The following is a 17479-nucleotide window of genomic DNA, read 5'->3' on the forward strand; positions in this document are numbered from 1 at the left end:
TATTTAAACACTTATTTTTAAGCAGGTTAGGATATCTAGAAACCTTCATAAATATTGTATAAAGAAAAATCCTTTAAAAAATAAAAATTAGAGCATGGAGCCATTATTCTGGCCAAGGGCTTCCTACTCTTCAATTGGTCCGTAAGGCATGGGATCATCTCTGTAACCACTCATTGGCCGACTCTCTGCAGTGACAAAGCAAAACGGTATCGCCACCTTCCCAAGGTCATCAAAGACAGAGAGGAAGAGTCAGTGTCTGCTGCTCCTTTCCAGTTTCAAAAGGAGTAGCAAGCTTTTTATCTAGTTTTCTCTAACCCAGGCTCTCCTTGTCTTCACCATCTCTGAACCTCTTCCTTCCAGCAGCCACATGGAAATTTTGTTTATTTTGTGTTGTTTTTATTTTTCCTTCTCGAAGGTTGGACATTCACAGACGATCTGAAAGGCAATCTTCACCCCAAACCTTCCTGCTCACGGGTCCGACACTCCTCCCATAGCCACCCCTTGCTCGCCCAAGAACACAGCGCTAGGGAGCTCGGTCTCCGAGTCCAGCTCCACTTGCTGACGCCTGGGCATCCTTGGCAAAGGGCTGACCGTCGCTGTGACTCACCTTCCTCGTGTTGCGTCAGGCCTGTCACCTGCTGGGAGGTGCAATGCGATGGCCCACACAGGTGGCTGGGCGACGTCTGGCGCCCGTTAAGCCACAGTGACTGCTGTTGTTAGTACTAAGAAAATAATTCTACAAGATTCTCTTGCTCTGGATTCAGGCATCACTGGTTTTGACTTGTGTCTTTTCTTCTAACATTAACTTGCAATAGGAATTGTGACACTTTGACATAAAATAGCCTTTATAAAACATTGTTCAGTGTTTCAGCCGAAGTCGGGTTGGTGTTTGACTCGTTTCCCTGGTACCTCAGTTGTCTTCCACACAGATTTCTTCATTCAATGGTCTGAACGTCTATTCTGCTTAACTTTTCCTTGTGAGTTAACCTGCCCACATGTTCCTCAGCCCACTATGAATCCAGAATATACTTGCCATGAAACGAGATCCATTTTATTTTCCCTATATGCTGCCTTAATTTTGTTTAGTGTAGGGCCTCAACTTTTTGGGGGCTCAGGGGGATTCTTGGATGTGAAGGAAGGAAGAAAGAGCAGCCTTCTATTCCAAAATTCCCTGAAGAAGGTAAAATAACTAATAAAACTTCTGCTAACATTTGTAACATACACAACCCCCTAAAAACATGCGGTAAACATCTATGTACAATTCACAAAGAATTTCTCCAAAAATTTTATTAAACTAACAGCCTTCACAGTAGGGTCTAGGAGATACGTTGTTAAATTCTCTGGTTTCAGTTATCAGGGTCATGGTGCTCTTAAAAATAAAACAAAATTGAAATAACTAGTGGCATTTTCCAAACAGTAGGCTGTTTCCTGTCATCTCCATCAAATAACATCAAGAGACGATATAAGCTCATTGGTTTTAAATGTCGTGTCTGTGACGCAAAAGACAGTGCATGAGTAGCTGACTCGTGGGAAAAGAGAAAACGTGGAATATCGTGGGAACAGCTTGCGGGCCACCGGTGAGGCTGGCTCCTGCCCCACGGCCAGCAAGCGCGGCGGCCTCCTGCGGTCAGCGCCATATCCTGCAGGAATTGTCCTTGCTGCCTAGGAAGACAAATTTCACCAAGTCATTTCTTCTTTATTTTATTCACTTCACTCTCTCTCTTTACAAGTGGACATTTTCTGGGTCTCTGTCCATTACCAGTGGGCTAAACGTGCTGCTAGTTTCTCAGTGTCCAGCTGCCAAGCCCGAGGTGCTCAGCTCAGGTATTTCTGGACTGAGAATCTCTCTCTCTCTCTCTCTCTCTCTCTCTCTCTCTCTCTCCCCTGAGATGCTCAGCTCAGGTATTTCTGGACTGAGAATCTCTCTCTCTCTCTCTCTCTTTCTTGCATGATTCCACAAGTCCTAAATTATGCAAGTTCACATCCTACTCACACCGGCAAGGTTCATGGCATGTTACAATGGGAGAGGGCCTGAGACTGCCCCACGTTGGCCACACCCCTTTGCAATTCCATCTGCCCTCCCCTCAAACATCACCACCAGGTAGAGATAGAATGAACTCGAACACTCCTGGGTTTGGGTGTGAGCATATAAGACAGTGCACTCCACTTTAGAGCAGACCAAAGTGTCAATGGGCGCTTCTCACATCGGTCAACATACACAATTTGCCTCCTTCCTACACTCCCCACTCCGGCAGACACTCTGCCAAAGCAGCCTTGCGGTCCCCCCCGCCCAGGGTCACCTTCCACATCCCGCCTATGGAAACGACAGTCCTGGTGTGGTTTTCTTCGATGGCCAGGCGCATCCCATGGATAGAGCTGTGGGGCCACTTGGATTGGCAAAGCCTGTGAAAACTGCACGTTCCGCCAAAAGCACCTTATGTTTTAAAAATGTAATGATGGTTCTGGCCAATTCTCTTCCAGTTTGTGATTCTAAGCCTGACCTCAGGCAGTTCACTAAAAAATGCATGGTGGACACTGGGCTCGGCCAAGAAAATCGGGCGGATCAATTCAAAGGGATGGCTCCGCTGTTGGCAAGACAAGTGTGTCAACCCTGTGCCAACAAGCTCTGTCGTCCAGGGGGCCTTGGTGCTTTGGGTCACACTAAATAAATCAAGAACATCTTTAAAAGAGCTCAGGAATCTAAGTGCCAGCACTAAAACAAGGCACAGACAATAAATATTCCTCCCCTAAGCTGTCCAGGCTCTTTGTGAAAACTGGCTGAGGGAGGAGGTATGTGGACCTGGCCTCGCATGAAGCCCCTCGACCAGGAGCCGTGGGTCCTCTGCCAGCCCAGCCGCCTCCCTCTTCCCGGCTCGGCAGCCGGTCCCTGCAGAGCATCCGTGTCTTTCATCACAGCCCCACCTCTGCCCTTGTCATGGGAAAGGATTTGACATGCTGTCCACAACAAAATAGATGGCTTCTAATGGTACTCTCTTAGGAGTGACACTTAGAAATCATAAACCCACAGAAAGTCATCTGTAATTTTAAAGCTTATCCATAATTAAGCAGAAGGCAGAGGGGGTTTTTTAGGGCAAAAGGGGAGATTATTTATAGTCCTGAAGTTATATGACTACAAAGCAGCCAACATACAAAGCCACCCCTGCGTATGTGACATTGAACTTATTAGACAGTTAAGCAACTTTAAAATTTACTCAACACGGTGGGAATCACTGAGAGTTCGACATATTGGGTCTTTGTGCCCTCTCAGGGCATCCCTGCCCCCACGTTGTCACAGCACCCACCCTGCCAAGCCTCCTCCAGGAGCACCGCACTGACATCGTACCAAATTCTTGTCACATTCCTCTCCTTTCCACAATCTGAATTATTTCATCCTCAATCCAGTTCTTACAAAATATTGCCAATATGGTGAATTCACAATAAATTGTTAATGGTTGAAAAATGCTCAATATCTCTTCTCTTCCCCCAAATATTTGTATGTTAGCAGGGCACATCCAGGAAAAAAACAACTTAGCTCAAAGAATAGATCTCTAGTGAGCTACAATCTGACTGTGGAGAACCCGGGTCCTGACTCGTTTTAGTTACTAGCACCTAACTGACGCCAACTGGGTATTAAGCATTCGGGGGACGCTGCCCGGGGAAATGTAGAAGCCAACAAGGTAGGCTCACAAGTCTTACTTTGTCCAGAGCAACTAAAATTCAAATTCACAGGCCTCACAGTGAGTGGCAGAGCTCATTCCTGTGGTTCCATGACGCAACTAAAGTGAAATAATGGATTTAGGGCCCCCTTCAAACTGGGCCAGGGACCCCGGAAGAGAGGAAGGGCATGGAGGGGGCCCCTGCTGGCATTCAGCCGAGGGCCTCTGCCAGCCCATTTTAAAGGAAAGGCAAGCTGTGGCGTTTCTCCCTCCCCACCTGTGATGATGATGTTGCCCTTGTAGTTGAAGGCGCAGGAGAAGATTTCGTCCGTGTGCCCCTCGAGCACCTGGAGGCACTGGCCGGTCTGAGCATCCCAGATCCTGGCTGTTTTGTCAGAGCTGCCCGTTAGAAGACGGTTCCCTTGGGGGTTGAACGAAATCTACAAAAGGGGCAGAAAAATCCATGACAGGTTTGCGTGATGATTCCCAACGTATTTTTAATCCGCACAAAGGGGACATTACTAAGCACATGTCACCTTCCCAGCTGGTATTTATTCTTACACAGAACAGTTCCCTCATGGTGGGGCAGATATTGCAGGGATAAATGCAAGCCCATTAAAATCTAGACAGAAGCGCTTAATTGCCTGCCCCACCCCCTCACAATTCTAAGGACAAAGACCAAAGCGTCTTATATTCTGAATATTCCCCACCCAGGTGGAGCCTTCAGAGACTTGAAACCATCAGAGACCTGATATTTTACAAGGAAGGAGTAAACCTGACCTCAGCTATGAGGTCAAGGAACTGGGCTGAGCTAGGTGGTGAGAGTCACCAAGTCCCAGCCTTCTCTCAAACTTTCTGAGGGCACATCGAAACCTCAGGTCACTGACCGGATGGCCCTGCTCTGTGAATAAGCTTTTGGGAGGAGTTTATACAAAATTCTAAGCTACAGCCTTCGAGTTGCAAAATGGGTCATTTTAAACTTTGTTGGGTGCTAAATATTTCCATGAATTACTTCCTCAACTGCACCTAATTTACAGAATACTTGATACTTACTTTAATTGCACAATATAACCTTGGGTGTCTACTAGAACCAGGAAAAGCACTTCATAAGCTTCTTTCATGGGTTTAATAAGTATTTTCAGCTAACTAAGTCTTTTGCTGATGGCTGAGAACACTTTTATAGTTTTTGAAATTTTTAGAAATCACTTATTACACTAAGTTTCAGGACGCACTTAAAAATAACGTCTTTAGGTAACTGACTTCTAGAAAGAATGAGGTAATTGGAAAATCTTAAGTAGCTTAGTGCCAATACTCACACTAAACACGCAATTTTTTTTAAGTAAATAAATTGCTCCAAATGAGAAAGCAGCTCACCTTTGAAATCTCACCTTCATGGCCTTCCAACTTGGTGATGCATTTTCTCGTGGCTGCGCTGAAAACTCTAGCTGTTCCTTTTTGAGAGGAGCAGGGATAGACATACAAATTCATCTGAAATACAGAACTTCGAACCACATGCCTCGAATGATCTAAACATCTATCGCTCTGTCACACGGCTCTCCGCGAGGTTTGTCTTCGGGGTGAGGGCCAGCCGCTGGTCCCGCGGTGGGTACAAGGGTGTGTGGGGGGCCTCTCTGGCCCCGAGCTTTCGCCAGAGATAACGGGTTCCAAGGTAGGAAAGGAGGGGCAGCAATTCAGAATGAAAAAGAGATTTTAAAGGGAAAAAGAGGGAAGAAAACAAGTCTTGAGAAGTTGGGGATGCAATAAGCAGAAAGCCTAGCATCATGCACCAAATACGAGTCTAAGGCTACAGAAGGTGCGAGCGGCCACCCTAAGAAGTAACAGGGGCCACCCCTCAATGCACAGAGAACAGGCAGGAGGGAACCCTTCCAAACAGAGAGAGACAAAGGATGAACGGTTTGCTCCCTGTTTATCCCCAGTGCCCAGAAGTGCCACTCAAAAAATAGATGTAGGTGGATGGATGGATGGATGGATGGATGGATGGATGGGCGGATGGACGGATGAAGGATGGATGGGTAAATGGAAGAAAAAGTATATGTTTCTTTAGAATTAAAAAAAAAAATAGATAAATAAGCATAGAAGAGAAAAACAGCAGTAATGCAGTTGTCAGAAAAAAAGTTAATATTTGTCAGTTCAGGTGAAGGGTGCTTTCTTTTTGCAAATTACAGCATTACATAGAGTAAAATTGGCAAGGATAGGGTGTTTTGTTCACTTAATTTTCATTCAGAGAAAAGAAAAATATCTTAACATTTTTACTTACTTTCTGACAATGTCAACTCCGGAGGAAGTAGACCAAATGATAAAAACTGCTATTTTAGAATTAATATAATTAAAAATATAAAACTTGCTACTTAGTGGGACATTTCAAAAGCCTTAAAGGAAAGTGACCAACTTGTGTTAAGAGTTTGTTAATAACATGAAGGGGAGCATCCTGCATAGAGTAATACTACAAATGAACACAAAAAATCATTTTTAATCTTCAGAAAACACAGAAATAAGTCTAAAGCTGTAATTTTTTTAAAAAAGATAGAAATATAAATAAGACAAAAAAATTAAGCCTTGAGAGTAATTCCAATGAGGAAGGAAACGGTAATATACAGGAGCAGATGTAGCTGCACAGGTCACTCGCTGTGTTGACCGACTCAACAGTAAGAAGGAAATGAAGAGCAAAGACCAGAGATAAATAAAGAAGATTGGTCTACACATCAATACTTCTCAGGAAGCACAGAATAAGAAGAGGTTTGCAAAGCACACCAAAAGCAAAGAGAGAAAAAAAAAGAGAGTCTTTTGAAGAAATTTCTCATCAAACAAGGAAAGAATAGAATCACTGCTGGGGGGATAGCAGATCGTAGAAAAAAACACAACTGGAAGAGGTGAACTTGTATTTTACTCTCAACCATCCCTTCATGTCCTGATCCCCCAACCCTGCTTGCTTCCTGGCCCCCACAGCGCTGACCAGCTCCTACCATCCTGTATAATCTAACATTCCACATAAAATATTCGCATGGCATTGGTCATTGTCGCCTGCTCCCGAGGGCAGGGATTTCTGTCTCTTTTCACTGATATACCCTCTGATCCTGAAACAAGTCCTGGCACAAAGTAGGTATTTCACCTATATATATTGAATGCAGTTTGATATTGAGAATGACATTTATAATGAAAAGGTCAGATTAATAACAGTTGAGAGATGACTTTTAAAAGCCAACATCCATGAGAAAATAGAGAAGTGGTTACTTAAAAAAACAAAATTGCCCAGATTCAGAGGGTTTATAGTCCAGGATATAAAAACAACTTGTATGTATGATCAAAGAATTACCTTTGAAAAGTCCTAGTAAGAGAACACCTCTGCAAATGTAATTTTAAAAGGGAGACAGTGATGAAATAAAAACTAGGTAGTTAAAATAAATCACCAACAAAATAATATTGTAATGGCGTGTGTGGTCAAGAGGACAACGGCATAGATGGACTGTGGCATCACATGTGGTCCTTGTGAAACTGAGGACGTAGTGTAGCACCAGCCCGTGATCATCAATGAGAAACACATGGTGTAGAATCACAGGTGGTAACTGGGAACATGTGTCCAGCAGGGCATCACAGGTGCTCATCACGAAGATCTGCTCGACACGGTGGAGCAGCACATGTGTCATAAAGGAGATAAGGCAGGTTTGTTGCAGAGCCATCGACAGTGGTCAAGTTGATGAGGCTGACACTGTGTAGCGTAACCCATAAGCACCAGGGAGATGACCCAGAATATGCCATTATACAGCACTGTCAAGGAGACGATGGAGACCTAGTCTAAAGTCATGCGTGGCTGTCAAGGAGGTGGCGCAGGTATCGCACAGCATCCTGTGCGGTTACGGAGACTATGATACAGACGCGGTAAGGGAACGCACAGCCACAGCCGGGGTGAGGCAGGCGCGCTTCCTAGCAGCTGGCTCTCGGGGATGACCGGCCGTGTAGCCCCACACGCCCCCATCAGACGAACCAGAAACCCCTCCGCAAGTCGAGCGTAAGACCAGGCCACCTACCATCGGCTGAGGCAGTGGCGATCAGCTTTCCGGCGTAGTCAAAGCAGCAGTCCAGAATTTCATCATCATGGCCTGTTAAGGTTGCCATACATTTTCCAGTCGTAGCATCCCACAGCTGCGATTATTTTTTTTAAAAATGAAGAAGAGGGAGTAGAAGAAGACGACTATGACTTCTTGTCTAAAATGCAGCGATGGCCAGCAGCAATCTTTATGACGTCCTTACGGCTGGTTCAATAACTATGCCAAAATCATAGGTATAATTTTCACATGCTCTGTTCATTATACCTTGATTCTGACAAGAGACCACAGCCAACCAGCTAAGAAGACACACTTGGGACGCAAAGGAGACCCAAGACAGACATTTAGAATGGGCGGTGCAAACGTGAGGCTACATTAGGAAAAAACTCAGAAGTGCTCGCTTCACTCATTGGAGTGGAAGTGTCCACTTTTCATAAGCAGGTCGTCAAATGACGGGGAGCTTGATCTAGAACTACAGTGCCAGGAAATGAAAAGCTCATTAAGATAATAATACATTTGACATATGATCAAAGAATGGTTCCAGAGCATAAGCTCTTAGTAACAGAAACTTAAAGGCAGGGAGACACTGTCTGGAACTTCACTTTAATCAATGTTTAATAAATGACTAGGGGCATTAAACAAAAATAATGCACCTTTTAAAAATAATATCTCTTAATATATTCAAATCAATTAAAATTATTTTACTACATCATAATTCCTTTCAACTTGAGGGATCAAAAACTTGAAATTAAAAAATGACCAATTATTATTTATAAATATCTTAATTTTACAGCATCTTTGAAATCTGATAATGTCGCACTGAATATCTGCTGCAGCGAAAAGGCATTTCGTGAGCTCACCATGCAGGTTTTGTCCATGGAGCCAGTCAGTATCATAGAGCAATCCCAGCTGAACAAGGCACTGCTGATCTCGGCGCAGTGCCCAATTAGGGTGCACACCTTCCTGCAAATCGGAAATGATGCAAAGATGCCTTCGGTCAGCGTACGTGCAGGATGAGTGACGGCGACCCCAATGGTGTCAGCGGATAAATTCTAGTTTTTACAAAATAATGTCTTTGATGACAAAACAAAGCTGGCTTCGCGGTAGCTCAAAAAGAGTCAACTATTCATTTCATTTCAACAGAAATATACTTAAATTTTAAACACCCAAAAATAACATCACTGAAGGTAACAGTTTGGAGAGACAGGGGTAGAAAGGGAAGGTAGATTGAAGTTCTGGAATTATTCCCACAGCAGATAAGTGAACCCCTAGTAGTTAAAAACAACATGCCGGTGTCTGCAGGGCCCTCCTGCCCCCTCATTTGTTGCCGACATCCTGATCGGTACCCCTGATAATTAACCCTCTTAACAAAACGCAGACAAGTCCAAGGGCGGAGTTTTACAACACAGATAGGCTAATTTCGTTAACTTCTTAGCAACTAGACCCAAAAATAATTAGGAAGGAAATTGAAGTTCTCGGACTAAATTAAATTTGGGAAATTAGCCGTGGTTTTATTTGCTCAGGATATCCATGCCCGCCGTGATGACAAGCCATGGAAACTTGATTACTAGCACAGAGGATAAACAGTAGCTATATAACCAGGCTATTGCTAACATGCCCCTTTTATGTTGCTAATTGGCGTTCTTTGCTCAGAATTCTGAGAAATCACATAATTTTTTGTGTGTGGATCGGAACTATTGTGAATGAATGAAATACAGAACTGTGCCTCATTCTTACGGAGTCCAGAGCACAGTCAATACCTTCCAGATGAAACTAATAAATTACAAAGATCTGTGTTCTGATCCAGACTGAAAGGTTCTTAAAAATGAAGAACACCAGCCCCGACCGGGTAGCTCAGCTGGTTGGAGCGCTGCCGGGTGCGCCAGGGTTGTGGGTTCAACCAGGGCACGTGCAGGAACCAACAGATGAATGCTTAAGTAACTGGGACAACAGATCCATGCTTCTCGCCCTCTCAAAAAAGAAAAGCAATAAATAGAAATTTTTAAATAAATAAATAGATGGACTACCTTCCAGCCTCCACGTCCCACACCACAGCTGTGTGATCGAAAGACCCCGTGATGATTCTGTCTCCTGAGGTGTTGAAGGACAAGGAGATGATTTCGGCTGAGTGTCCCTGAAAGAGAGCAGGTACCTTCACGTGCACTTTCACATAAAACAAGTGCTGCACGTGCACAATATCGGCGCCTGGAAGAAAATGCCCGGAAAGGCGAAGCTGTACCCAGAGCGGGGCCCATCAGTGGGGCTGGAGTAGGAATGGGGCTGAGTGCAAATGCGCATGAGGTGATGGAAATGTTCGAAAGCCAGATTTCGGGGCCAACTGCACAATTTTGTATGTTTATTTGAGTGGACATACGCTTACCTCAAGTCCATTCCAACTCAATAAGGCTGTTTGTTTGTTTGTTTGTTTGTTTGTTTTTTAAAGGGAGAGGATATGTTTGGGGACATCAGAGGGCTGTATGTTTTATGGGTGATGAAAAAAGTTCTCAATAACTTTGAAAAAAGAAATTCTTATGCTAATTAACATGAACCGATTAATAAGTATCTGGCCTTGGGCCTGACTTTCACCTGGTGACAGTCTAGGGCCCATGACTCAAACCGAGACAACTAGAAAAGCATTTCTCTGCAGTAGGTTCTGCTGGGAGGTTCTGCTGGGAGAAGATCCCTGGTGTCCCTAATTATTTTAGTTCCTTCACACAATTACCTTTTAAAACAATGCAAAAATTCACTTGCAAATTAAATTTCTGGTTCATTCCAAATGACAAAAATTAAATGTAGCTGAACATTAAAATTCTGAACACACAAAACACACGTATTCTCTGGCAGGAGACAGGCGTGCGGAGCAGGGCTTAGCCTTTCGACTGGTCTGGAGGCAGAGGTAGTGGAGAGGCAGAGACGCAGAAATGACAAGAGTGACGACCAGAAGAAAAGCACTTCTATTAATAATGCTAGGCCCTTCGAGATAAGAGAGAAAGCCCCTGGGTGATGGTTAAAAACAGTGCTTTTTTCTCTCTTAAGTCCATTTTTTTTTAACTTTTTTAGGAAAAGCTCTCCTAGGAAAGAGATACTATTTTTTTTAACTCATTTATAATTTGAAAGGTAAGAAAGAAAACTAGATTTCCTATCCAGTTGTTCCTACTGATTGCCACAGAGAACTGTCCTATTTTTGTTGGGTAGTGGGAGGGGAGGGGAGGGGAGGGGGGGGGAGGGGAGGGGAGGGGAGGGGAGGGGAGGGGAGGGGAGGGGAGGGGAGGGGAGGGGAGGGGAGGGGAGGGGAGGGGAGGGGAGGGGAGGGGAGGGGAGGGGAGGGGAGGGGAGGGGAGGGGAGGGGAGGGTAATAGGTCACCACCACAAGGTGCTAGATTTGTGGTGGTGACAGACAGGGGCCCCTGTGGAGACACCCCACCAGCATTCACTCGGCGAGGGCCCTTTGGCCTGCTCCCTCCTGCCACTTGCCTCTTGTCATTTCAGACTTTGTAATACAGAGGCTGGAGGGTAGAGGAATTTTCTGGCCAGGATCCCCAGTTCTGCCTCTTTCTAAAAGTGCCAGCCTCCACCTATTTTGCTTTTAGCCATACAGATGACCATAGTTTTTAAGGTGTAATAGGCGTGGCTTATAGGTGGAAGCGAATCAAAATAAATCCGGCTTCATCTCGCTTCCTCAGCATGTCCAGCCACGTCTTTGTGGACAGTCAGCAAAACCAACGGGAACACCCTCTCACTCCAGTCTAAAAATCACTGTATAACTTAGAGCCAATTTTGTAATACAAATAAAAATACAAACACAAACAAATACAAACAATAGGCTCCCCTGGGATTGGCTGATGGAAACGGAAAACGCTTGAAGGTATTATTAACATTGTTAGCGTACGGTTAACGTGGATACTTCCTCTCCATTCTGAATGTCCCACAGCTTGGCCACTGTGTCCATACTTCCCGTGGCCACCAATGTGCTTTGAGGGTTGAAAGATAAACACACCTGGATTATAGGAAATGAAAAAGATTTTAGCAATGTAGCGTTTAAAATTTTTAATTTTATACAGCAAAGCTCCAAGATGCATTGCCTTAGCAGACTCGGCCTAACTCTTTGTACAAATACTCAGCAACATACCAACCGTGAGCAGCCTGCAACTACAGGTGGAATCCTGAACAGCCCCCTCTCGAGAGGGCGGCGCCGAGCCCGTGCGGGGCCCCGGCTGCCTTCGCCCCCCAGACCACAGGCGGACCAGAGCCGACCCGCCGCTGCCCAGGTGCACGCTACGTGGCTCCCTGTTGCTCTCATCAGTTCTTTCAGCGACATCCCTTCACCCACCGAGGGCTTTGGCTGCCTGCTCAGTGTCAATCCCAAGTCCCAGATGGCCTTGGTGTGGGCCACCCATCCAATACCTCCGGACCCTGCCCCGGGCTCCTTTTCATTGTCAGTCCCATGGCCACAGCCTGGACCTGGACACCATCTCTCTAGAAGGGTCGCTACCAATACACCAGTCTCTGGTTACAGTTTCCCAGTACTTCGGCTTCACTCTTCCTTACCACACTGCCCCCCAACCAGGATACCTTCCACCCCAGCAAGACCCCTCCCTTTGCTCCTGGTCCATCATCGGCCATTCACCTGGCTCCCTGGAAGCATCACCCCGCCAGCATCCTCAGCACTCTTGGTCCCTGTCTTGCAGCTGCACTGCCCACGAAACTCCTAACGACTTGTATCAAGCTGGAATTTTACCCACTCATTTGCCCCCCTACCTCATGGCTCAGCAAAAGCAGCGTAGAAAGTGTCACAGGCTGCTGCTGTGGCTCACCCATGCCGTGTCCTCAGCGGCGTCCTCGGCACCTTTCCCTAACCTTGTCTAACGTGCCTCCAGCTCAACGCAGTCTCCCCCTGTCCATTCTTGCGCCCACTCGGGTGCCCACCCCCCCTTAGCTGATAGCCTGGCCTCGCACTGCTTCCCCGGGAAAACTCACCTATCAGGTGGACTGTCCTCGCTGAGCCTCCCTTTTCTTCAGTCTCAGACTCAAAGGGACCCCTTTACCCATTGAAGACACGGCCTTTGGCCCTGAACTCCCGGGACAGGTGCCCATCAGCTTTCCTTTCCTCTAGACTAGGTCCCGCCCAGGGGCCTAAATAGTCTCGGGCTTTTCCCACATAAAAGCAGCTCTTCCTTGACCCTATGTACCCCTTAACTACCGTCTTTTCCCTTCACACTAATTTCCTTGCAAAAATAATCCACCATCACTCAGATAGTTAGCCCGTCTCCCACGCTTCTACTCAACCACTCAGGCTAGTGTCCAATCCGAGAGGTGTGAGCGCTCGCTCCACTTAGCCCCCCGAGGGCCTCGAGGTTTCCTTCCTTCTTGCCAGCTCTCTGCTTTTCTTCTCTCACTTATCTCTTCTTTCATATCTTTGGCAGTCTCTCTTCTTCACCCTCTGAAGCTTCCATCAGTCCTCTCGCCATGCTCTACTTTTCCTTTGAGAAATTTCAATTCTCTGATGGTTCCTCCAGCCACTGGAATGCCAGTGACTCACACATCCATGTCTCCCTCCCTGGCCTCGATGCTCAGACACCTACACTATGTCTTTGAACTTAGTCATTGACGCCTCTGCTCCCTCTACTAAACTGCAAAATCCCTGAAGGTCAAGAGCTAGGTCCAATTCTAGTTGGTGCCCCAAGCACACAGGCCAGGGTTCACACACAGTCAATACTTCTTAAATAAGTATTGGATTGGTGTTGACCATAAATGTCTTCCTAGGAACTATATATAAAGAAAACCTTTTCAAAATTCCAAGGGAGTGCAGAGACATGGCCACATTATGATAATAAAGATTATGTCTTTCTTATGACTTTGGGCAAGGTACATAAACTCTCTATGCCTCAGTAACCTCAACTGCAAAATGGGGAAATACCTCACTCTTAGGGTTGTTATGAGGCACAACCTCGCTGATATACACATACATGAGGGGCTTAGGACCGTGCTTCATGCATGCTGAATGCCATTAAAGGGTCAGTTATAATTTTGTACAGCAATATCCTCAGTGTCTTGAGCATATATGAGCTCCTGTTGGATGAACAGACCATGAATTGTAAGGATGAACATAAATACATTTTACTCCTAAAATAAGCACCCAGTTTATTTTTAAATGCTACCACTTGCTCCTCAGGGTGCCAATTATCTCACTAATTGTCATAAGATGTATCACAGAAGTGGCCAAGGGCAAGGGCCTCCCAACAGTGAAAGCTATTTAAAGTATCACACTATTTATGTAAATTTTAGTTCTAAGGATATCCAGAAAATAATCATCCTAAGTATTTTACAGGGTATAGAAAGTTATTTTAAAACTTTCATAAGAGCTTCATCCACCCTCACCAACTCAGTTCTTTAGGGAAATAGGAATGAAAGAGAAAAAGCCAGTTTGGCTGCTGTGCTCCTCTGCTTCCTGTATTGGGTGTCTACTTGGTCAATGCAGGTGTCTGCAAGATACTAAAACCAGAGTGGTTTGTAAATTATGTCAACACCACCATATATAGAGAATAAAAATACTGGATAGAATTTTAAAGTTAATTATAAAAATAGAGCCCCCAGTTTTATAATGGAATCCTAAAAAGAGACAGCAATGATATGCCAGTGCAGATTCGTCGTTTGTAAGAAATGCAGGTTCTTGTGCAAGATGCACAAGATAATGGGACAGGCTCTTCGCGTGGGGGTGGGGTGGGAAGGGGGCAGGGAGAATATGAGGAATCTCTCTACCTTCCTCTCCGTTTTGCTAGGAACCTAAAACTGCTCTAAAAAAAATGAAGCCTATGCAAATTTGAGTTCTAATGGTATCCAGCAAATAATCAGCCTAAATATTTTACATGATATATATAGAAAAGGAAAAGATAAAACACAACAAAAGAACCGCCACATAAAACAATAAGAAAATAAATTTACTCACTATTTCTGCTGTGTGCCCCCTAAAGGTGTGGTAGCACTTTCCCGTTTCTACACTCCACAGTTTGCAAGTCTTATCGAAGGACCCCGTGGCAATTTTGTCACTAAGATTAAAAAAAAAAAAGATGTGGATTTTGAAATCCGGTTCAACCGCAGTATGCGACACACTGAATTAAGGAAAGACATTAGGACAGGCATCTCTGTCTGCTCGGGAATTTACTTCCCTTTTAAAGCAAGAAGCAATCTTATATTTGCTTCCTGGGTAACAAAATAAAGGTCTCATTTTTTTAATGGCATTAGTTTGTATGTTTAATTTTAAATATTTTGCATTAAAGGTATATCTTTGGGATTAAAAATGCTTTTTAAATTAGTACAATGAATCCGGCAGAAGGTTTCCTTCAGAAAATTACTAACAAATAACAAATGAAAATTAATAACGTATAATAAGTTGTATAAACATAGAAACATTCTGTTAGCAGGTCTCCTAAAGGGGACAGCACTGGATTTGAAAGAACCATGGTAAAATATAAACCCGGTTCACCGTGTGTCCAGGTAAGGTTTCAAGGAGTGAGACAGCGAGCGTCTCCGGGAAATGATGACCCTGCAGTTCCAGTTGCAGGGACTTTCAACGAGAGCGAGAGTCAGAGAGGAGATGGCACCAGGACCTCAGTCCCTTTCAAGCGAGAGGCTTCCCATGTGCCCAGCGCAGCGGGGCTGCCTCCGGTCAACACCCAAAGGCCTCCAGCTGCTGTTGGCTCTTGACCGGTTTCCGTTCTAGCACGTTCTGTTCCTACACCCACAGGGCACCACGTTAGCAAAGACATTACTAATTCCAATGCTTTTTAAATTACTTGATTCAATCAAAGCTTACTCCTGACCTCGTATATGAAACAGATCAACACTAAGCTGGTTGAAGTTCATCTCTCTCTCTCTCACGCACATGCTCCTACACACACATACACACAAACACAAACACCCCCCTTACTCTCTTAGTCAACTGTCTTGAACCCATTTTGCTGAAACCCCAACACCCCAAAGTGCAGTGAGAAGCACTGGTCCAGCCCACAGGGGATGTGAGACTAGGCTAACTAGGAGGGGGGCAAGTGCCTTTTCACCAGGGACTCTTGGTAGAATCCAACAGAAGAGCCAAAAAATGGGGAGGGCATCTCCCCCTCCATCCTCAAACAAACACTCTGTTCTCAGACAGACATCCCCAAATATCACTTCTGTCAAGTAGACTATGAAAGGATAGCGTGTGATAGAAAATACACTTTCAAAAGCCTTTAAATAACATTGCAATTGAAAGTGTGAATTACACTAGAAGTAAAACAGTGTCATTTATAATTTTAATAAAATCCTTCCCTCCCACAGGCTGGTGTAATAAGGTATTATAAAAATTATCATACCCTACGATTTAAAAATGCGTACATCAAAGTTAAATTTTCTGTAGTTTAATTGGCATGTTTAATCATTTTAATGTACCGATGACGTCTGATTGTGCCATCACAATTAGCATGTCTAGAAACTATTACATTAGCCAACTAGATGTCAAGCTTATCATATCCGTGGTATAAAATTCTTACTCTAGTGCAGCAAATTTTTATAAAATACCTTGTATTGCCTCTGCCACTATTCTGGACCGAGCTTCCATTGTCTCATGAATGTGTCATTTTATCTGCTTCCCAGCTAATCTCCTTGCCTCCTGTTTTTCCCCCATTTCTCCAAACCCCACGCCCTCTGATCCCTTCCTTCTGCCAGAGCAACCCTTTGAAAGGGCACAAACCTTTCATAGCAGCTCAGGCCTCCAGAACAGCGTCCAAGCTGCACAGCAAGCTCCTACCTCACCCACTTCTGCTCCTCAGCGTGAGATGCTCACTGGGGAGCGGGCCACTGAGCATGCCCGGCAAGGCCCTGCCCAAAACCCTGAGCTGCCCAAGACCCTCGGCCAGGGTGTCCTCGCCGCTCCTTCTAGCTTCCACTTTTCATGCTCCTGTGTTACCCTCAGGTCGCCCTCAAAGACTCTACCAGGGAGGAATCACAATGGCCTTCTCTCAGCTTTTAAACCACTGACTTTCGCTCTAGTCATCTTAGCGCTATAATAAAGGGCCATAGTTTGGTTAATGGGAAAATTCAGTCAAAGCAGGCAATCCTGGGGAAAAAAAAGATACATGTCTAAATTTTTACTTAAATATGTACAGATACACATTCGTTTGTCAATCTTTTGATAAGAGACAAAGGCCTTTACTTTACTTACCAGTCAGCTAATCATCCAGTTCATTATCTGCCTTGGATAAACCATATCCAACCTCCAAAATTTCCAATTTTAAAAAAATGGAATGAGGCCCAGCGGGGCGTGGTTCAGCGGTTGAGCATCAACCTAGGATCCAGGCGATCGGGGTTCGATTCCCAGTCAAGGCACATGCCCGGGTTGCGGGCTCGATCAATGACTCTCTCATCATTGATGTTTCTATCTCTCTCTCTCTCTCTCCCTCTCCTTTCCTCTCTCTGAAATCAATAAGGATATATTTTTTTAAAAATAAAAAAAATAAAAATTAAAAATTAAAAAATGGAATGAGAACTTAGACTTAAAAATACTTGCAGAACAATCTCAGCACAGATTCTTTTCAATTTTTTACAATGTGTTTTCCAATTTTTACATTGATCTCATCTACAGTTTTTTTCAAATATTAAGTTTTTTCAAATTAGTCACCTTTTCTAGGTCTTCACAGAAAACAACAGCTTCATTTTCACACTCATATTTCATCAGTTATAAGCAAAATTTAATTAAATGAGATCATTACAACTGAAAACGCAACC

The 17479-nt window shown here is 44.5% G+C and overlaps 1 protein-coding gene across 1 annotated transcript in view; it reads right to left on the reverse strand.

The window, feature by feature from the left end:
- Nucleotides 1-1627: 1627 nt before the first annotated feature.
- Nucleotides 1628-17479, reverse strand: part of DAW1 (dynein assembly factor with WD repeats 1) — a 29553-nt gene continuing 13701 nt past the window's right edge. The window contains exons 6-13 of the mRNA XM_016197718.2: nt 14667-14766; nt 11610-11717; nt 9748-9854; nt 8581-8683; nt 7703-7817; nt 5031-5107; nt 3934-4096; nt 1628-1662 (exon numbers count right to left, since the gene is read on the reverse strand). Of these exons, the coding sequence (XP_016053204.2) occupies nt 1628-1662; nt 3934-4096; nt 5031-5107; nt 7703-7817; nt 8581-8683; nt 9748-9854; nt 11610-11717; nt 14667-14766 (808 nt within the window). The remainder of the gene's footprint in view (nt 1663-3933; nt 4097-5030; nt 5108-7702; nt 7818-8580; nt 8684-9747; nt 9855-11609; nt 11718-14666; nt 14767-17479) is intronic.

Source organism: Miniopterus natalensis, chromosome 8, assembly GCF_054644295.1.
Source record: "Miniopterus natalensis isolate mMinNat1 chromosome 8, mMinNat1.hap1, whole genome shotgun sequence".
Taxonomy (NCBI): Eukaryota; Metazoa; Chordata; class Mammalia; order Chiroptera; family Miniopteridae; genus Miniopterus; species Miniopterus natalensis.